The sequence below is a fragment of the Lactuca saligna genome, chromosome 9, assembly GCF_052625555.1.
Source record: "Lactuca saligna cultivar CGN05327 chromosome 9, ASM5262555v1, whole genome shotgun sequence".
NCBI lineage: Eukaryota > Viridiplantae > Streptophyta > Magnoliopsida > Asterales > Asteraceae > Lactuca > Lactuca saligna.
In genome coordinates this window covers 30174145-30193135 of record NC_136425.1, presented here as the reverse complement: position 1 = coordinate 30193135, position 18991 = coordinate 30174145, and the positions used below count along the sequence as shown (strand labels likewise).

The following is an 18991-nucleotide window of genomic DNA, read 5'->3' as shown; positions in this document are numbered from 1 at the left end:
AAACTTTGAATTTGTATAGAAAAGTTTATATATAAAAAATAATGAATCATATTGTTTAAATTCTAAACTCGCCACTATCAAAGTCAAGTTCTTTCTTCAATTCATCCATTGCCAAGTCCAAGTTTGACTTAGAAATTTATCAACGATCAAACTTCTTGTTAAAGTCAACATCAAATCTTACCTCAGATCCGTGAATGTTACCATATTTTATTATATTTTTGGTTTGCCATGTTAGAATTGTATAATTTTCTTCTCACACCATAAAACTCATAGAAATTGTACCGCACTTCACCACATTTTTTTCTTTTTCTTTTTTAAATTTAATTTATTAACTATATAAATATTTAAAATACATATTTATAATAATAAAAGATAAATTATCCATTAATTTAATTTAAAACGATAATTAAATAAAAACACTACAAAATAAGACTAATTGTAAGATTTTTTTTTTTTTTCATGATTTCCTATCTAACCTCGAAACCATATCAAACTCGTTTCAGTGAGATCATCCATGTTGCGGGTCAATAAACTAACCGATCCAGAGGACAAATATTTGCACACAATTTGTTTCAACCGGATCTTGGGGGTGAAAGATTGGAAGGAGGTTTGTTCGGATTCATTTTTGAAATTCAACGGTTTGAGTTTTTGTATAACTTTAATGTAGTGGTGGTGTGAAATGTGTGATACAAAGTATGGTATTTATGGTAGTTTGTTTAAAAGAAATGTCAAAATTCAAAAAATAGCAATTTGAAAAGGGTCACACATAACGGTAAAAAAAAAAAAAAAAAAAAAAAAAAAGGTGTAAAACTTGTGTTCTTAAGGTGGAAGATGGAACACTTGTGCTTCAATTTCGCAACAACCAGATTTAATTAGTTTCGACAATTCTTTAAGAAATCTATGGAAAAATCAGCCAACCAATTACAAAATCATTCCAGGCTTAGGTCCATTTATGCACCTCCACTCAAAAAAAAAGAAAAATGAACCTTAAAAGTATATAATCAAGTGTGTTATGTAAAAATAATTAAATTAAACAACCACATAATGTACCAAAATCACATGCAGCCGAAATAGCACTACAGATTTCATGATCTCGTTCACAACTAATAAAACTGAAACAACGGCCATGATTTGGGAACTAAAATTCTCACTTGCATATAGTCTCGAGATCTTCCTTCATGCGTTGAACCTCATCAACAGATGCAGCTTGGTTGTGCTTGATCCAATTGGCCGTGTCAACAATGGCATCCTCCATTTTCCTCAACTTCCTACTTTTCTTCATACTTTTTATCTTATTCTTCATGTTGTATATGCAATCCTCCAATGCATTAAACGCATCTGCTTTCTTCTTGTATTCTTGGTCCTCTTGTTTGTACTTCTCAGCATCTTTTACCATCTTCTCGATCTGTTTCTTTGAAAGTCTTCCATTTTTGTTAGTAATAGTTAGTTTCTCTGTCTTACCGGTTAATATTATCTCCGACGTGACTGTGAGGATACCATTCTCATCTATTTCAAAGGTGTCCATAAATTTTATAACTCCTTTTGGAGCGGGTGGTATTTCAGAAATCATGAACGTCCCCAACAAATGGTTATCTGTAGATCTGGTTCGCTCACCTTGATACACGTTAACATCTACCCAAGTTTGGTTGTCCTCACTTGTAAAAAAATATTTTGATTGCTTTGTAGGTATTGGAGTGTTTCGTGGGATCACAACACTAAATAATTCTCCTATTATGTCCACACCAAGAGACAAAGGAGTGACATCCAATAACAACAACTCTTGTGATTGTTACCACTTAACTTTGCAGCCATAACAGCTGCACCATATGCAACTGCCTCATCAGGGTTCAAGCTCTTGCACAGCTCCTTCCTGCCAAAGAGTTCCTCCAACATACACTGGACCTTTGGGATTCTAGTTGAGCCACCAACAAGAATTACCTTATTTACACATGATTTCTCCATCTTCGCTTCCCTTAAACATTCCTCCACAATCTCAATACATTTACTAAAGAAACTCATGTTGAGCTCTTCAAATTTAGCTCGACTGAATTTCATGGAGAAATCAATGGCCTCATGCAAGCCATCTAGTTCAATTGAAGTCTGAGTACTACATGAGAGAATCCTTTTTGCTTTCTCACAAGCAAATCTCAACCTCCCCAATGCTCTTTTGTTCCCGGTCAAATCCTTGTTCGATCTCCTCCTGAACTCCCGAGCACAATAATCCACCATGCGGTTATCAAAATCCTCACCTCCCAAATGAGTGTCACCACAAACAGCTTTCACCTCAATCGTATCCCCTTTGGCAATGGTCAATATAGATACATCAAAAGTCCCACCACCTAGATCAAAGACAAGCACGTTGATCTTGCCATTAATGTCAGACTTATTGTCTAGACCATAAGCAATTGCAGCTGCTGTTGGCTCATTGATGATTCGCATGACATTAAGTCCAGCAATAGCTCCAGCATCCTTTGTTGCTTGGCGTTGTGAATCGTTAAAGTAAGCCGGAACCGTTATCACAGCATCTTTTACAACTTTTCCAAGGTATGCCTCAGCGGTTTCTTTCATCTTCCCAAGAATCATCGATGAAATTTCTTCAGCCAAAAATTCCTTCTCTTCACCTTTGTAGGTGACAACAATCTTTGGTGTATGGACAGGCCCTTGTATGACCCTAAATGGCCACAATTTCATGTCATCCTGCACTTTGGAATCACTGAATCTCCTTCCAATCAACCTCTTAGCATCTGAATATCCACAGTTAGTTAAGCAAATAGCCAAGTGAAATGAAGAAAACCAACTATAATATTAAATCAGTAAGGGTTTTGATTACCTAAAACAGCTCTAGGAGTATATTTCTTGGTTGACATATAAAAGACAAACTAATATGTAGTAGAATACGCAAACAAACATTTAGTAGATATCTCAATTTAACGGAATAAAAGCTAAACTAGCTAAACCTTGTGCTTAATGCGACCGAGACTTTCCACCATTTCCAAATAAAAAGCAGTTCATGGTGTTATTTAGTTAGTTTTCATCACAATCATGCACATCCAAACCGAAAAATAAAATAAAATAAAATAAAAACCCTAAAATGGAGAAATTGGGGTAAATTTGCTTTAAAAATTAGTTTATAACAACGATCAAAGAGTTCACTAGATTTAAATCTAGTTTACTTTGCAGAAATGTTATTCAGGAACAATTTTCGGAATATCGAACTCCGGTTTTCACGATTCTAATCTACTGGTATGATTCTTACTATTCCTTCTGATGAATGTGGAAGTTTCGTATGCTTAATCATAATAAGAATAACAGCATTCAAGAAAAACTAGACAAGCTTACCAAATATGGTGTTAGCAGGGTTCATGGTCGCTTGGTTCTTGGCGCCATCGCCGATGAGACGTTCTGCATCAGCAAAAGCAACAGAAGACGGTGTGGTTCTGTCTTGATCATTAGGAATGATTTCGATGCGTTCATGCTTCCAAACAGCGACACATGAGTAAGTTGTTCCGAGGTCGATGCCGATCGCCGGTGCATTGTTTGCTTTGCCGTCCATTACAGTCAAATTTCAAAATAAAGTAATCTGTGAGCTTTCACTTTTCAGGTTTCACAGTGACTTATAGTATTTGTGAAGAGGATAAGACAAAATTCCTAGTTACCTTGTTAAGGGGTTTACACAAAATTACACTATACATTGGGTTGCTAAAAATTAGTTTGTCATTAATATATCTTGTGTATTTAGGCCATCCACAATGGTAGTTGTATGAGAATTTAATAGATTAAATGTGAATATAATATAGGGATGAGCAAAAGGATCGAACCGGCTGGAACCGGCCTGAACCGGACCGGAACCGGGAACCGGCTTCGACCAAAATCAAGAACCGAACCGGCCCGGCGGTTCTATCGGTTCCGGTTCTACCGGTTCTTGTCGTGTCTTCAAATGCTGGAACCGATCCTTGAAAAATAGCATAATACGGTTCCGGTTTTTGCCGGTTCTACCGGTTCCGGTTCTATCGGTTCCGGTTCCTACCGGTTCCCGGTTCCAAAAATCCACAAAAATAATGTCCCAGTCCCGGCCCGACCGGTTCCATCGGGTTCCGGTTCCGGTACCGGTTCCGGCCGGTTCCCCGGTCCATTTGCTCATCCCTAATATAATATAAAGGAGAGAGAGTGTAAGTTTAATAGCTATTGAACGGTGCAATAGAATTGTATTGAAAACTTATGAGTTTTTTAATAATTAAATTGAATGTATATATTCTCTTTCCTACATAGCAATCCATACAACTCTTCATAGGTTTAATCCATTGAATATGGCCTCAGTATACTTTTAGAAAAACATTATTTACGTGGATTTTTGGTTTAATTTTATTTAATAATTTTGATTTGAAATTCCTATTTTTTCTATGTTTAAACCTTTTTTTTTTTCAAAGTTCTAAAATAATTTATACTTACTAGAAATATACTATCTTAACCCTAAAATCCACCACCTTCCACAAATTTCTCTCTTCACGGTTACCATATTTCTCCACTTTCTCCCTAAAGAACCACCACCTTTAGTTCTAGCCTTTGTGGCCGGCCTTTTTTTAGCCACCGCCTTCGATCTCTTTCTAGCCACTACGCCAACTACTACCATCTCTACCTCTATCATGCATCATCGTTGCCACCTTCAGCCTCCACAACGATGCCCTATATCTCGTTTGTCACCTTCGTCTTAGCTTGCTTTTTTAGTGACACTTTTTCTGTGCCACTAATTACCATTTTATTTGTAGTGAATGTATGTTAATATAAATCAGTATTGTAAAAATCGATCTAGACGGCTGATTAATTGCTAGGCGATCTACAACCGAATAGGATTAAGGCTAATCGGTCGGCTTAATCGGTTTTGGTCAAAGTGGGTCAAAGTCGGAGCTAGACGGTTCTAATCGGTCCTAGGCGGCCTAATCGGGCAAAATTTCAAATTTTCAAATTTTAAAATATTATTTTAAAATTTTCAAAATTTCAAAAGTTCATAGTATTTCAATGTTCAACTAATATATAAAAAAAAAATTAAAAATTAAAATTTAAAGTTTTCTCCAAAATTTTCAAAATTTCAATGTTTTCAAATATACAAATACCCAAATTTATTTTTCTTAAGATATATTAAAATTTGAATAACTTTTCTTATTAATTAGATGATAAATTGTTGTGCTTGTTAAACTTAGGGAAAATGACTCTTGAGGGTAATTAACTTTTGCGTTTGTACTCATTTGGTCCCTTTTTTTTTTTTTTTTTGTATTCAATATACCATCGAACTTGTTGTTGGTGTTTACCATAGCCCTTTTGACCGGCTTTTGACCTGTGATATCCGGTCAAAGGGTTATGGTGAACACAAACAACAAGTTCGATGGTATATTGAGTACAAAAAAAGGAAAGGGACCAAATGAGAACAAACGCAACAGTTGGTTACCCTCCTGATTCATTTTCCCTTTACTCATTTACAACAAATCCCACATCATCTCCTACTGATATTAATGACTTTTTGAGATTCATTCTTGCTTCTCTTCAAAACATAACCTACGAAAGAACATTATTCATGCATGTATAACTTTGTAATGCACTTGAATATTTATTAGGGGAATCTTGATTAAGTAGGCGCATTTCATGACTACATTTACATTTTCTAACACTCAAAAATTTAAGCCAAATTTAAACTTTCAAAAACACATCGAATTCGTCAAAACATTACAACTTTGTTTTCAAAATACATTTATATCATAGTTTTCCCAGAAACATAACACAACAGGAGGAGCTGTACGATCATGCTTTTGCCTTGCTGTGATCCCCTGAGGTACCTGAAACAATAAACTGAAACTGTAAGCCCGAGAGCTTAGTGAGTTACCCCCAAAATACCGATACACATACAGTCCACATAACCGTGTCACACGTTAACATATCGTAACAAACTAAGCAAAAAAGCACATAACGGGTCCACAACTTTACAGACTGGAATACCCCTAGGCCCACAGTGTGAGTATGGAATACCTACCGGGCCCTCAGCTCACATCTGGATTGCTATCGAGCCCTCAGTACGCGTCTGGAATGCCTACCGGGCCCTCAGCTCGTATCTGGAATGCCCCCTAGTCCTCAGTATGAGTCTGGAATGCTTACCGGGCCCTCAGATCATATCTGGAATACTTTAGGGTTTGTTGGCTACCGCACGGAGCAGTACAACCTGAACCCATCCCACATAACATATCACATGTAACAGATAATGCACATACCGGAAATCAATCAGTATCACAGGTAGTCCTACAGTCCTACCCTCAAGCGTATCAAACTAGCATGCATAACTAACTTCGAATTAACATAATACAACTACTAGGATATCATCTCCAATGGGCCGGCCTTGGTGCCTTAGACCCCCTTAGTATAGTGAGGATAACTCACCTCGAAACTGTCGTCGAAAATAAGATAGCTCAACTCTCGGGTCCAACACGAACCCCACCACCTAAAAGTACCACACAACCTTTTTCATAAATCTCCCAAGGGGGTCTAAGGAACCAAGGCCGGCCCATTGGAGATGATATCCTAGTAGTTGTATTATGTTGATTCGAAGTTAGTTATGCATGCTAGTTTGATACGCTTGAGGGTAGCACTGTAGGACTACCTGTGATACTGATTGATTTCCGGTATGTGCATTATCTGTTACATGTGATATGTTATGTGGGATGGGTTCAGGTTGTACTGCTCCGTGCGGTAGCCAACAAACCCTAAAGTATTCCAGATATGATCTGAGGGCCCGGTAAGCATTCCAGACTCATACTGAGGACTAGGGGGCATTCCAGATACGAGCTGAGGGCCCGGTAGGCATTCCAGACGCGTACTGAGGGCTCGATAGCAATCCAGATGTGAGCTGAGGGCCCGGTAGGTATTCCATACTCACACTGTGGGCCTAGGGGTATTCCAGTCTGTAAAGCTATGGTTATGTGCTTTTTTGCTCAGTTTGTTACGATATGTTAACGTGTGACACGGTTATGTGGACTGTATGTGTATCGGTATTTTGGGGGTAACTCACTAAGCTCTCGGGCTTACAGTTTCATTTTATTGTTTCAGGTACCTCAGGGGATCGCAGCAAGGCAAAAGCATGATCGTACAACTCCTCCTATTGTGTTATGTTTATGGGAAAACTATGATATAAATGTATTTTGAAAACAAAGTTGTAATGTTTTGACGACTTCGACGTGTTTTTGAAAGTTTAAATTTGGCTTAAATTTTTGAGTGTTACAAAATGTAAATGTAGTCATGAAATTCGTTTGCTTAGTCAATATTCCCCTAATAAATATTCAAGTGCATTACAAAGTTGTACATGCATGAATAATGTTCTTTCGTAGGTTATGTTTTGAAGAGAAGCAAGAATGAATCTAAAAAAATCATTAATATCAGTAGGAGATGATGTGGGATTTGTTGTAAATGAGTAAAGGGAAAATGAATCAGGAGGGTAACCAACTGTTGCGTTTGTTCTCATTTGGTCCCTTTCCTTTTTTTTGTACTCAATATACCATCGAACTTGTTGTTTGTGTTCACCATAACCCTTTGACCGGCTATCACAGGTCAAAAGCCGGTCAAAAGGGCTATGGTAAACACCAACAACAAGTTCGATGGTATATTGAATACAAAAAAAAAAAAGGACCAAATGAGTACAAACGCAAAAGTTAATTACCCTCAAGAGTCATTTTCCCTTAAACTTATTATTAAACTTTTATGCTTATTTATTTATATTCTTACGATTAAAGTTAGATTTATAAATTTTTGAATAATTTTCTTAATAATTAATAGTCCCCGATTAATCTCCGCCTAGCCGATTAATCCCTAGACCCTAGTCCACCGACTAGCTAACGTCTAACGTTTTCTGCAACCTTGATATAAATTGATTATTTTTCATTTATTATTGTTTGTCCTTTGTTGCAATTCTTTATTTCTTTGTATAGCAAATTTATTTATATTCTTACGATTAAAATTAGATTTATAAATTTTTGAATAATTTTCTTAATAATTAATGGTCCCCGATTAATCTCCGTCTAGCCGATTAATCCCTAGATCCTAGTCCACCGACTAGCTAACATCTAACGTTTTCTGCAACCTTGATATAAATTGATTATTTTTCATTTATTATTGTTTGTCGTTTGTTGCAATTCTTTATTTCTTTGTATAGCAAATTGCAAATTTCTTTAATGTATATATTGCTCTGCTGACCACGTTTTGGGTTAGGGGGTTTTCAATTAGAGGGTTTTCAATTACCTGTTAACACATGGTTTCAGAGCGATGGGTGTATAGTGAGTGGGTGATGGCTGTATATATATTATTATCAAAAGATAAACATAGATAATAAACAACAAGTTACATCACAAAAAAATCTATATTTTGATATGTAATCTGACATGGGTGATGTGTGTATACTGACATTGAGCGATGGGTGTATAGTGACATGGGTGATGGTTGTATAGTGACGACACTGAGTGTAGAGCTTCCCATATTTCCATAAAAACAACAAATAAAATGTACTACTTTATTTCTATATTAAATCACTCAAGTCTGAGGGGAGTTGTGTCGCCAAACCAAAGCTTAAAAAATCGTTGTAACACTCCTACAACCGCAGCTTAAAAAATGGTTGCATTTAAGTTGATGGTTGCAGATTGAACTTACATACGGAATAGTTGAGGATAAAAGGGAAATTCATACTTCATGAAGTTGATAGTAGTTGTGGTTGGTCAAGTGGCACACATTCAAGCTTCAAACTTCTCAAATCATCTTTATCCAAATCTCATGGTGATCTGCTTTCGGTATTGTTGTACAATTCTTGCTATTCAGTAATTAGATTTACACCTAAAATCTGCAATATGCAAGTCTTGTATTTACACTCCAAATTTGCAAGTTTCTTTCTAACTAAAATCATAAGTAAAATACAATCAATTGTGAGACTTCCTCTTTGTATTTTAGTAAAACACTTTCATATATTTGTTTTACTAACCAAAACAATGCAGAAAAAACATCATCCTCGTGGAGTTTTTTACTAGTTTATTATTGATTGTAGTGAGTTCACAAATGAGATTCAATAGTTTTTATTTGTACGGCAATTGCACAAGGTGGTATAATATAAAAACAGGTTGTTCTATAAAAAAATTTCATTCAATTTATAAGACCCGGCCCAAAAGTCTCAAAAAAAATTGTGGGTAATTTTCGGGTATACCCGGATATACCTGACCCGAATTAAAACCCACTCTACCCGAATCCGAATACCCGAAGTGCAATATATTCAACTTTCTTTCAATTCCATTGTGGATATGCACAAGGAAAAAAATGTAGTCTTCGCTCAATCTAAAAAATGATCATCTTGACTTGTTAGGCCATGATGAACTCAGTTGGAACATTAAAGCACACCGAGTTGAAACATAAATCTTGAAAGTCTAGAACCAAGTGTGTTGCGTAAAATATTATAAATTAAACAATCAACACATGTAGATGGTAATCAAAATTTTCCAAAAAAAAAAATCTAACAAAATCAAGTACCTTGCATGAGCAGTTGAAATAGCATTCCAAGATTCATGCTTTTGTTTCGCAACTTATCAGACAAATACAAAAAGGTTCTTGGTTTAACATTTTTTTATTGGTTTAAGAAATTTCCCCTTAATTACTATTAAACATCATCTAATGAAAACAAAACACGACTTTAGAAGATACACGAGTTTCATTACCATGATTTATTGACTAAAACTCGTCCATGCATAGAGACTCCAGATGATCCTTCATGCGTTGAACCTCATCAACAGATGCAGCTTCATTGTGCTCGATCCACTTGGTCGTGTCAGCAATGGCAACCTCCATTTTCCTCAACTTCTTACCTCTCGTCATATTTTTTATCTTATACTTCATGTTGTATATGCAATCCTCCAATGCATTCATTGCATCTGCTTTCTTCTTGTATTCTATGTCCTCCTGTTTGTACTTCTCAGCATCTTTAACCATCTTCTCCATTTGTTCCTTTGAGAGTCTTCCATTTTCGTTAGTAATCGTGAGTTTCTCAGTCTTACCAGTTGATATTATCTCCGATGTGACTGTGAGGATACCATTCGCATCTATTTCAAAGGTGTCCATAAAGCTTATAACTCCTTTTGGAGCGGGTGGTATTTCAGAAATCATGAACTCTTCAAATTTAGCTCATGTTGAGCTCTTCAAATTTAGCTCGACTAAATTTCATGGAGAAATCAATGGCCTCATGCAAGCCATCTAGTTCAATTGAAGTCTGAGTACTACATGAGAGAATCCTTTTTGCTTTCTCACAAGCAAATCTCAACCTCCCCAATGCTCTTTTGTTCTCACTCAAGTCTTTATTCCATCTCCTCCTGAATTCCTGACCACAATGATCCACCATATGCAGTTATCAAAATCCTCACCTCCTAAATGAGTGTCACCTGCAACAGCTTTCACCTCAATCGTACCCCCTTCAGCAATGGTCAAAATAGATACATCAAAAGTGCCACCACCCAGATCAAAGATGAGCACATTGATCTTGCCATTAATGCCAGTCTTATTATCCAGACCATAAGCAATTGCAGCTGCGCACTACAAGAAACTGGACCTATAGGGACGACAAATGTCGTCTCTATAGGTTAAAAATGTCGTCGCTACAGCTCTCGTCCTCATAGCCCCGTCGCAATAGATATTTTTGGTCGTCGCTATAAATATGGTCGCAATAGGTATCCTTTAGAGACGACATGTCGTCCTGTTTTGGTTCGTCGCTATACGTTGTTGGTCTCCATAAATGAAGCTATAGAGACGACATGTCGTCTCTATTGGTATATGCATAAACACAACATGTCGTCTCCATAGATAGAGATATAGTCGACTCACCTTAGCCCTTAGCGCCAACATGTCGTGGTGGTAGATGCATCTCTATAGATCCACCTATAGAAACAACATGTCGTCTCTATAGGTATGCCCATATAGCTGCTCTTTTTTCTCTATAATTTCCCAGTTCTCATATCACAAAATTGCTAAAAGAGTAAATTTACAAAATAGATAAAATGGTACAATCTCAAAACACTTCATTATTACAAATATAATTAATAACTTTTATATTATTAAAAATATAATGTAATAAAAAACTTACATTAAAGAAAACAAATAATCATATGACATTTCTGTCTCAATTTATAAAAATAAATTTAAATGATGATATCAGAAACTAAAAGAATATCACCATCCCTTGGATGAAGAATCATGCTCACTGCTTCTTCCTTAATGGAAGTTACTTCAGTCTGCACATATAAACACATTCTGAGTCAATATATACACTTGCAGTGTTTAAGTTAATCCACAAGTAAATAAAATGACAGGTTTACCCCTGCGACAGTTTCCAAGTGTTTCACAACTGCAGCATATACCGTTCTCTGTTTTGTGGGGGAAGCATTAGCAAGTGCAGAAGCCAACGCACCAATCGGAATGGGTTGTGTGATTCCAGTGTCTCTCAATGCCATTCACCCATGTCATACGGAACAGAAACCATTCCCCCACCTCCAATTCCGGTCATGGAACCATCCGGAACATTCTGTCCAGGGGATAACGGTACATCCTCCCACAAAGATTGGAATTCATTTGTGATTCCAGTGTCTCAACACATCATCTATTATTAGTTTGTTGTAATCAATCTCAATTAATTAATTTAATTATTAATATCACTGAAATTTTTTTAAAAGAGATTGGAATTCTAACCTGTTGCTGCATTAGGGGTATGGGCTGCTGGTTTTGCTGACCTGGACCAGTAGCACGCCTGCCACCTGGGTGTTGAACTTGTTGACCTTGCTGCACCATTGGCATGAAGAAGTTTGGCATTCGGGCGCCACCTGGACGCATACCTGGCACGAGTTGCTGTTGATACCCAAATCCAGGTTGTACATGATTTTAAAAAAAAAAAATTGTTTAGTTTTGAAAAGATCTTTACAGGAACAAAATATTCAACACCATGAAAAATCTTGAAACATGATTATAATAAAAAGAATAATTTTTATTAACTGATGTTATTACCTGTGGAGGAATGAATGTAGGCTGAGCTTGACCATAGAATATATGTTGACCTAAACCTGGCCCACCAGGTGGATACATTGGCATACGTGGTGCTACAGCTGGCGCCATTGCAATTGGACACATCTGTGAGAATTGTGCCTATATACAAAAAGGGCAAAATTGTCATAAAAATGTTTATATTGCATAAGAAGTAAGAACATATGTCTCAAGTCTCAACATACCTGCAATCTTGCCCTTCTGTCTTCCTTACGTTGTGCAAGTGCCACATAAAGTCAGACTTCATAGATAGAGAGAAAATGTAAAAACTCAAATGATACAAAAAGAATATTTACCCCTAATGCCTCTTGTGTATCCTTGTTTTCCTTACAAAGATGAAATCTAGAGATGAATATTTGAAAACATTGTCATTAATAAAGAATATAAAGCTTCAAAAGTAAAACATCATCATTAATGAAAGGAAATAGGATGATATAATAAACAAATATATGAAAGTATTGAATGTGGACATGTCTTCCAACAAACTAACTGGAAAGATCCCATCAGAGCTCACCGATCTTCCATTCCTTTCTGTTCTTAATCTATCATACAATCAATTAAAAGGAAGAATCCCAACAGGCTCCCAGTTTCAGACTTTTGATGGGGATTCCTATGGAGGAAACAAGGGATTATGTGGGTTTCCTCTGAATAAAAGTTGCAAAACTTCAGTGGCAGTATCATTACCACCAAAATCCCGAGAATCAAATGATTGGCAGTCCCTATTCTATGGAATGGCAGCCGGGTCTGGATCGTTAGCTGTTTTAGCGATCCTGTATTCCCTTTTCAAGAGACCTACAACCAGACAATGACACTTGTCAAGAACATCAGAGGGACTCTATTTTCATTTCCATAAATTTTCAATTTCTATCTAGAGTCAGAAACAATGTAAGTTCTTCAGGTAAGACAAAAGTTTGTAATATCTATTCTATTTAGCTTACTTAACTTCACAATTACTGATCTGCAAATCATGAATTGTAAACTGATTCATACTCCTATGTTTCTTGAACATAGCCACAACCTGGTTGCAAGTTTTACAAGCTATAATAGACACTACCTGAGGAACTTTCCAAGATGCTGGATCTGAACCTCTACTGTCATAAGGAGTCTCATCTCTTCCTTTCCTCTTCTTATTACCTCTGCCTCTTTCATTATTTTCCAAAGATAGTTCCCATCTTTGGAGAATTGAACCTAAGGGTAAAATGGTCATTTTTTAAACCATGATTATATATATATATATATATATATATATATATATATATATATATATATATATATATATATATATATATATATATATATATATATATATGCAGTAGAATACGTAAACAAACATTAATTGAAGTAGATCCGAACGGAATGAAAGCTAAACCTTTGTTCATGAAATATTGGCCGGTTTCTTGCTATTCCTTAATAAGAATAACATTATTCAATAAAAAAAAACTAGATAAAAAAAGTTTACCAAATATAGTGTTAGCAGGGTTCATGGCGGCTTTGTTCATGGCGCCATCGTCGATGAGGCGTTCGACATCAACGAAAGCAACACAAGAAGGTGTGATTCTGTTGCCTTGATCATTGGGAATGATTTGGATGCGATCATGCTTCCAAACGGCAACACATGAGTAGGTTGTTCCGAGGTCGATGCCGATTGCCGGTGTGTTGTTTCCTCTGTCGTTCAAATTAAAATTCAAAATATAGTAATCTGTGTGCTTTCACTTTTCACCCAAACTTATATAAGATAATAACATTGGTCAATCTAATTAACTTATCTATTTTACAGGAAATTGATATTTTATAAATTAGTAGTATATTGTGTTTAAGAGCTACTTACACCATGTCAAACTCTATGTACAACCCGAAAATGCTAATAAAGCCAACTAACTTTATTCCGATATCAATTTTATCTTAGGTATCGATTTGGTACGGGGAATAGAACTTGACTGAATATAACAAAACATTTTTAATCTGAATATATGTTATGGATGGATGAAAAATCTCTGAGTGGAACAAACTCACAAAGACCAAGTCCGTTTGATTTTACAATTTTTAGTTCCATAAAAATAAAGTGGATTTGAGTGGAACAAAACTAAAAACCACAAACAAACCATTAAACAAATCCACTGATTAGGTCCATGGTTAATAGAAGTGTGGTGTGGGGAAAAATTAATCATCTAAAATTATACCTCAAAACACTTCAATATTGACCTTACACTTTGTTTCCCAGTTTTAATAAAAAGAAAAATATGGAGAAAAAAAAGAAAAAGAGTAACTACTTTCGCATTTCCAAGTTTGAAGGAAATGGAAGGAAAAAAAATTGTGTTTCCGAGATTACAAAAATACAAAGAGAAAAAACAACTTTAGAATTTTATCTATAATCTATATTTACACCTGATGACACACAATTTATATGACCGAGTCCAGTCCAATGTCATTGGCTGCATATATACCAATGACATTGGACTGGGGGGACTTGATGATATATGATCCATTAGCATGGTCTAAACAGCTCTTACGTGCCAGCCTTACCTGGCGCTCCATTATCAATGAAACTAACAACTTTACAATTTTATCATTAATCTATTTTTGCACCAAACATGATAAACCAAATTTCCTTACGAAAGAAAATATACAATCCACAACAAAACATAAATATTGTAAGTTGCTAATGAAATAAATAAATTTATTTAAAATTGTTCCAAATATTTGAAATTGTCCCGGACAATACCATTTAAGTACAATGAGCCTCTAAAATCATAATTCAATTCTTTAAGTCAAAAACAAAAACCAAACAAATAAAGTGATAGTAATAAGAAATCAACACCTATCACCCCGAGTGACTTACCCGTGTCCATCCATTATTGTTTTTAGTATACACATCCCGAATATTGAGTTGACAACTAAATAATGTCATTGCATCCAGTGATGAATCTAGAACCGAAAACCATGTGATGCTTTATGTAAATGAAACCGAAAAAGTAGAAAGTAAAAAATATTATTGGTAAGTCATATCATATGTCTTAAAATATTTAAAAATAACTTTCATTGTTACAATAAAGTTCTTACAAATGCTTTAAATATATAGCTACTATATTCTAAAACTAGGTGTAAGACTCGTGTATTACACGGGTTGATTTAAAAAAGATTAAACGTTAAATTAAAGTGTAGACAAAAAATATTTTTTAATGTACAACTTTTAAAATAATAAAGGAAGAAACATATTTATTGCAATTTAATATCATATATATTATATTTAATACTTTACATATATAAGTATATGATTTTAATTTTAAAAATTGAAACAAATCAAAAATTGACAAGTGAATAATATTTATTTCAAAAATATCACAAAATGACAAGTATCAAAACTAATGAGAGATTGACATGTGGCAAAAAAAACTTTCATTTATTAAGAACTAGTTGTGAAACTCATGTATTACACGAGTTGATTTAAAAAAGATTAAGCATTAAAGTGTAAACAAAAAATATTCTTTAATATATAACTTTAAAATAAAAAGGAAAAAAAACGTATTTATTACAATTTAATATCGTATATATGATATTTAATACTTTATATATATATATATATATATATATATATATATATATATATATATATATGTATATGACTTTAATTTTCAAAGTTCGTAAATACCACAAATATAATAACAAAATAGGTTAATATGATTAATACAACACTAATCATGCCTCAAATAATTTCCATTGAGATAAAACTTCTTCAAAATGTTAAAATTTCATCGTTTTATAATGTTTCACTCATTATGTATGCAATGATTAATCGCTAGGCGCACTCTAATCGGTTGAGTAACGCCTAGGGATTAATCAGAGATTAACCGGGACGTAGTCGGAATTTTTACAACAGTGATATATATATATATATATATATATATATATATATATATATATATATATATATATATATATATATATATTATGTTAGTTTCAATCGCTTATTTTTATGTAAATAACATCGATGGAGTTTTTCTATAATTGATTTCAATGAAAGGAGTTTATAATTATTATTCCAAATTGTTTGTGATAATGACGAATTAGAACGAATGATTTTTAATATGATATGATTTTATTGTTGAAAACCAATAATTATGTGTGTTATAAAAATGAACTCTTTATGTTCTACCAAAACATATATGGATTACCAAATATTAAATATTTATATAGTAATAAAAATAATTTATCTTATTACATTTGTTAATTTTTTCCCTATTCGTTCTTTATCGTAAAGGAAAAGTAAAATAAATAAAATATTAATATCTTTATAAGAAACTATAATTGATAAAATTATACCTCAAATATAGCACTCCTCCTCCTCTAACTCACTCTTAACATATATATTTTTAAAGATTTGTCGCAATACGTAACAATTATTATAATTTTGAAATTCAAATCATCATTTTATTTGGATCATTCGTTCTCTTCCAATATTTCATAGCTTTAAAGAAGAAAATAAAAGTACAATAAAAAAATATGATAGTTTTTTCTAAATATAATAATGAAAATTTTCAAATACGCGGTTTTTAATTAGTAGAAAGTAATAATTATTTAAAATAACATAAAACTAAATAATATATTATATTACATTAAAAAATTAGTGTTATTTGAAATAATAATAATAATAATAATAATAATAATAATAATAATAATAATAATAATAATAATAATATAGGAAATAAATAATATTCAAATAAATTATTTATAAATCATTTACAAATATCTATAGTTTAAATTTATTTTAAATAAAAAAACTTAATTAAATTTGATGCAAACAAAACTTTTTATATCTTTCTTATTGTATACTGAAAATTATTATGATATTAGTTACAACTTAGTATAAAAAGTATTATTTCAATATTAAATACTTATAATATTGTATTTATAATATATAATTGTTAATATTTATATTACATTATTTGGCACAAATCAAGAGTTTAAAACTCCCACCATAATTCAATTGTTTTTTATTTAAATGTAATTATGATTTCAAATTTAATGTAATTTGGTTTTATATTTTCCACTACATTCAAAAGTTTTAAACTTATGATTATTAATGTGGAATGTTTTTTTATTTTCCACTTATTTATTATACACATTGTAGCTAATATTAATAGTATATAATTTAGTTTTGATTAAAAAATCATATGTTTGAAAAGATTTGTGATTCAAAATGAAAGTGTTGAAAAAAAAAGTTTTGTTGCATCAATATTTATTTCAACACAATTTTTTTATAACAATGTTTCTATATATCAAATGTATATTGTTTTTTATATATTCATTTTGAATGATTTATAAGTGTTTAATAAGTTTTGTTTGATGTAAATGTTATAATATTGTAGTGTTTTTATTTTATTAAAAGTTACAGTGTTTTTCAAACTACTTATTATTTGTTTTATATACAAATCAGCATGCGTTTTATATTAAATTTAAACAAATTAAAATGCTCTATAAAATCATCAAAAGTTGTAGTAATTATTTTTTTCAATCTACTATATAATTTACACAACATAAAATGGTATATAAAATTATAAATTAATAGGGAAATATCTAATGATATAAATTTATTAAAATAAATATGCTAACTAGAGAGTCTGTTTTGCTATTGACATTGGTTTTACATGTATAAATATTAAATCATAATTTGTTAAATATTATTATCTTAATTAAATAATTATATTCACGCGCAACGCGCGCGTATTCGACTAGTATACTTATAAAAGAAACATTTTTCCATTCACCACATTCATTTGAAACTCTCATGCATTTTTCCTTTCACCACATTCATTTGAAACTACCATGACAATTCAATTTCTTTCAAATAATAATTATAATTTGGTTAATTAGGTTAAATAAATATCAAACCTAAAGTGTAATCATATATAAACTAAATTTCAATATTAAAATAAATATCTTTACTTCTACTTATAAAGTTATGTTTTTTACATTTTAATATATTATAGTTAATTTATTAGTTTTAATAGATCGTTGAATGTAAACCATTATCAATTTAAAGATACAGTTTAGAACAATTTGTATAAAATATTTAAATGATTACTTTAAATATAACTTAGATGGTCAACTTAAATATAAATTTTAGTTCAACTTAAACAACCCAAATAATATTTTGTAAATAGTTAAAAGTGATAAATTGTAGTGTCTTTCTAATAATTATTATACGTTGGTTAATAAGGTTAAATAAATATCAAACCTAAAGTGTAATCATAAATAAATTAAATTTCAATTTTAAAATAATATTTTTACTTCTACTTATAAGTCTTTTAACTTTTAACATGTTATAGTTAATTTATTAGATTTAATATATTGTTATATGTAAACCATTATTAGTTTAAGCTACAACTTTTGAACAGTTTGGAAAAAATACTAAAATTGTTAACTTATATAACATTACAATATCAACTTAAATATAAATTTCAGTTCTACTTAAAAAATCAAAGAATATTTTATAAATAGTTAAAAGTGATAAATTGTGTTGATAAATGCAAAAACTAAATTGTAATCTCAATTTAACTAAAATATTTCCTAAATATATTTGTATAATCATTAAAAGCTTTCAAATAAGTAGCTTAAACCGTGACAATCCCATTTTCACGGCCAGAAAAGACTGATTTTGTTTATGCTTTATAAAAATCAGAGTATCTCTTTTAATAAAAATGTTGTGGAATTTGTTCCCAGTAAAACATGATGAATACGTTATCAAAGCATTTTCAAAGAAAAGTATTTTTATTCAATTTAAAACATTTGGGATGTCATCGTCAATACAGAATTATAAGCATAAACAGAACTTACATTCATTATCACTAGTGATTTATATCTCCTTAATCTCTCAGTGTGATGTGACTTAATATCAACA

The 18991-nt window shown here is 32.4% G+C and overlaps 1 protein-coding gene and 1 pseudogene across 2 annotated transcripts; both read right to left on the bottom strand.

Moving 5' to 3' along the window:
• Window positions 1-974: 974 nt before the first annotated feature.
• LOC145018677 (heat shock 70 kDa protein 1-like) lies at window positions 975-3600 on the bottom strand (annotated as a pseudogene). Its single transcript, XR_013667116.1, has 2 exons — window positions 3340-3600; window positions 975-2744 (listed from the first exon to the last, which is right to left on the bottom strand). The product of XR_013667116.1 is annotated as a heat shock 70 kDa protein 1-like (transcript).
• Window positions 3601-9741: 6141 nt separating this feature from the next.
• On the bottom strand, window positions 9742-10128 carry LOC145016151 (luminal-binding protein 3-like). Its single transcript, XM_078974555.1, has one exon. The coding sequence runs from the start codon at window positions 10126-10128 to the stop codon at window positions 9742-9744; it is 387 nt and encodes a 128-aa protein (XP_078830681.1).
• Window positions 10129-18991: the final 8863 nt, after the last annotated feature.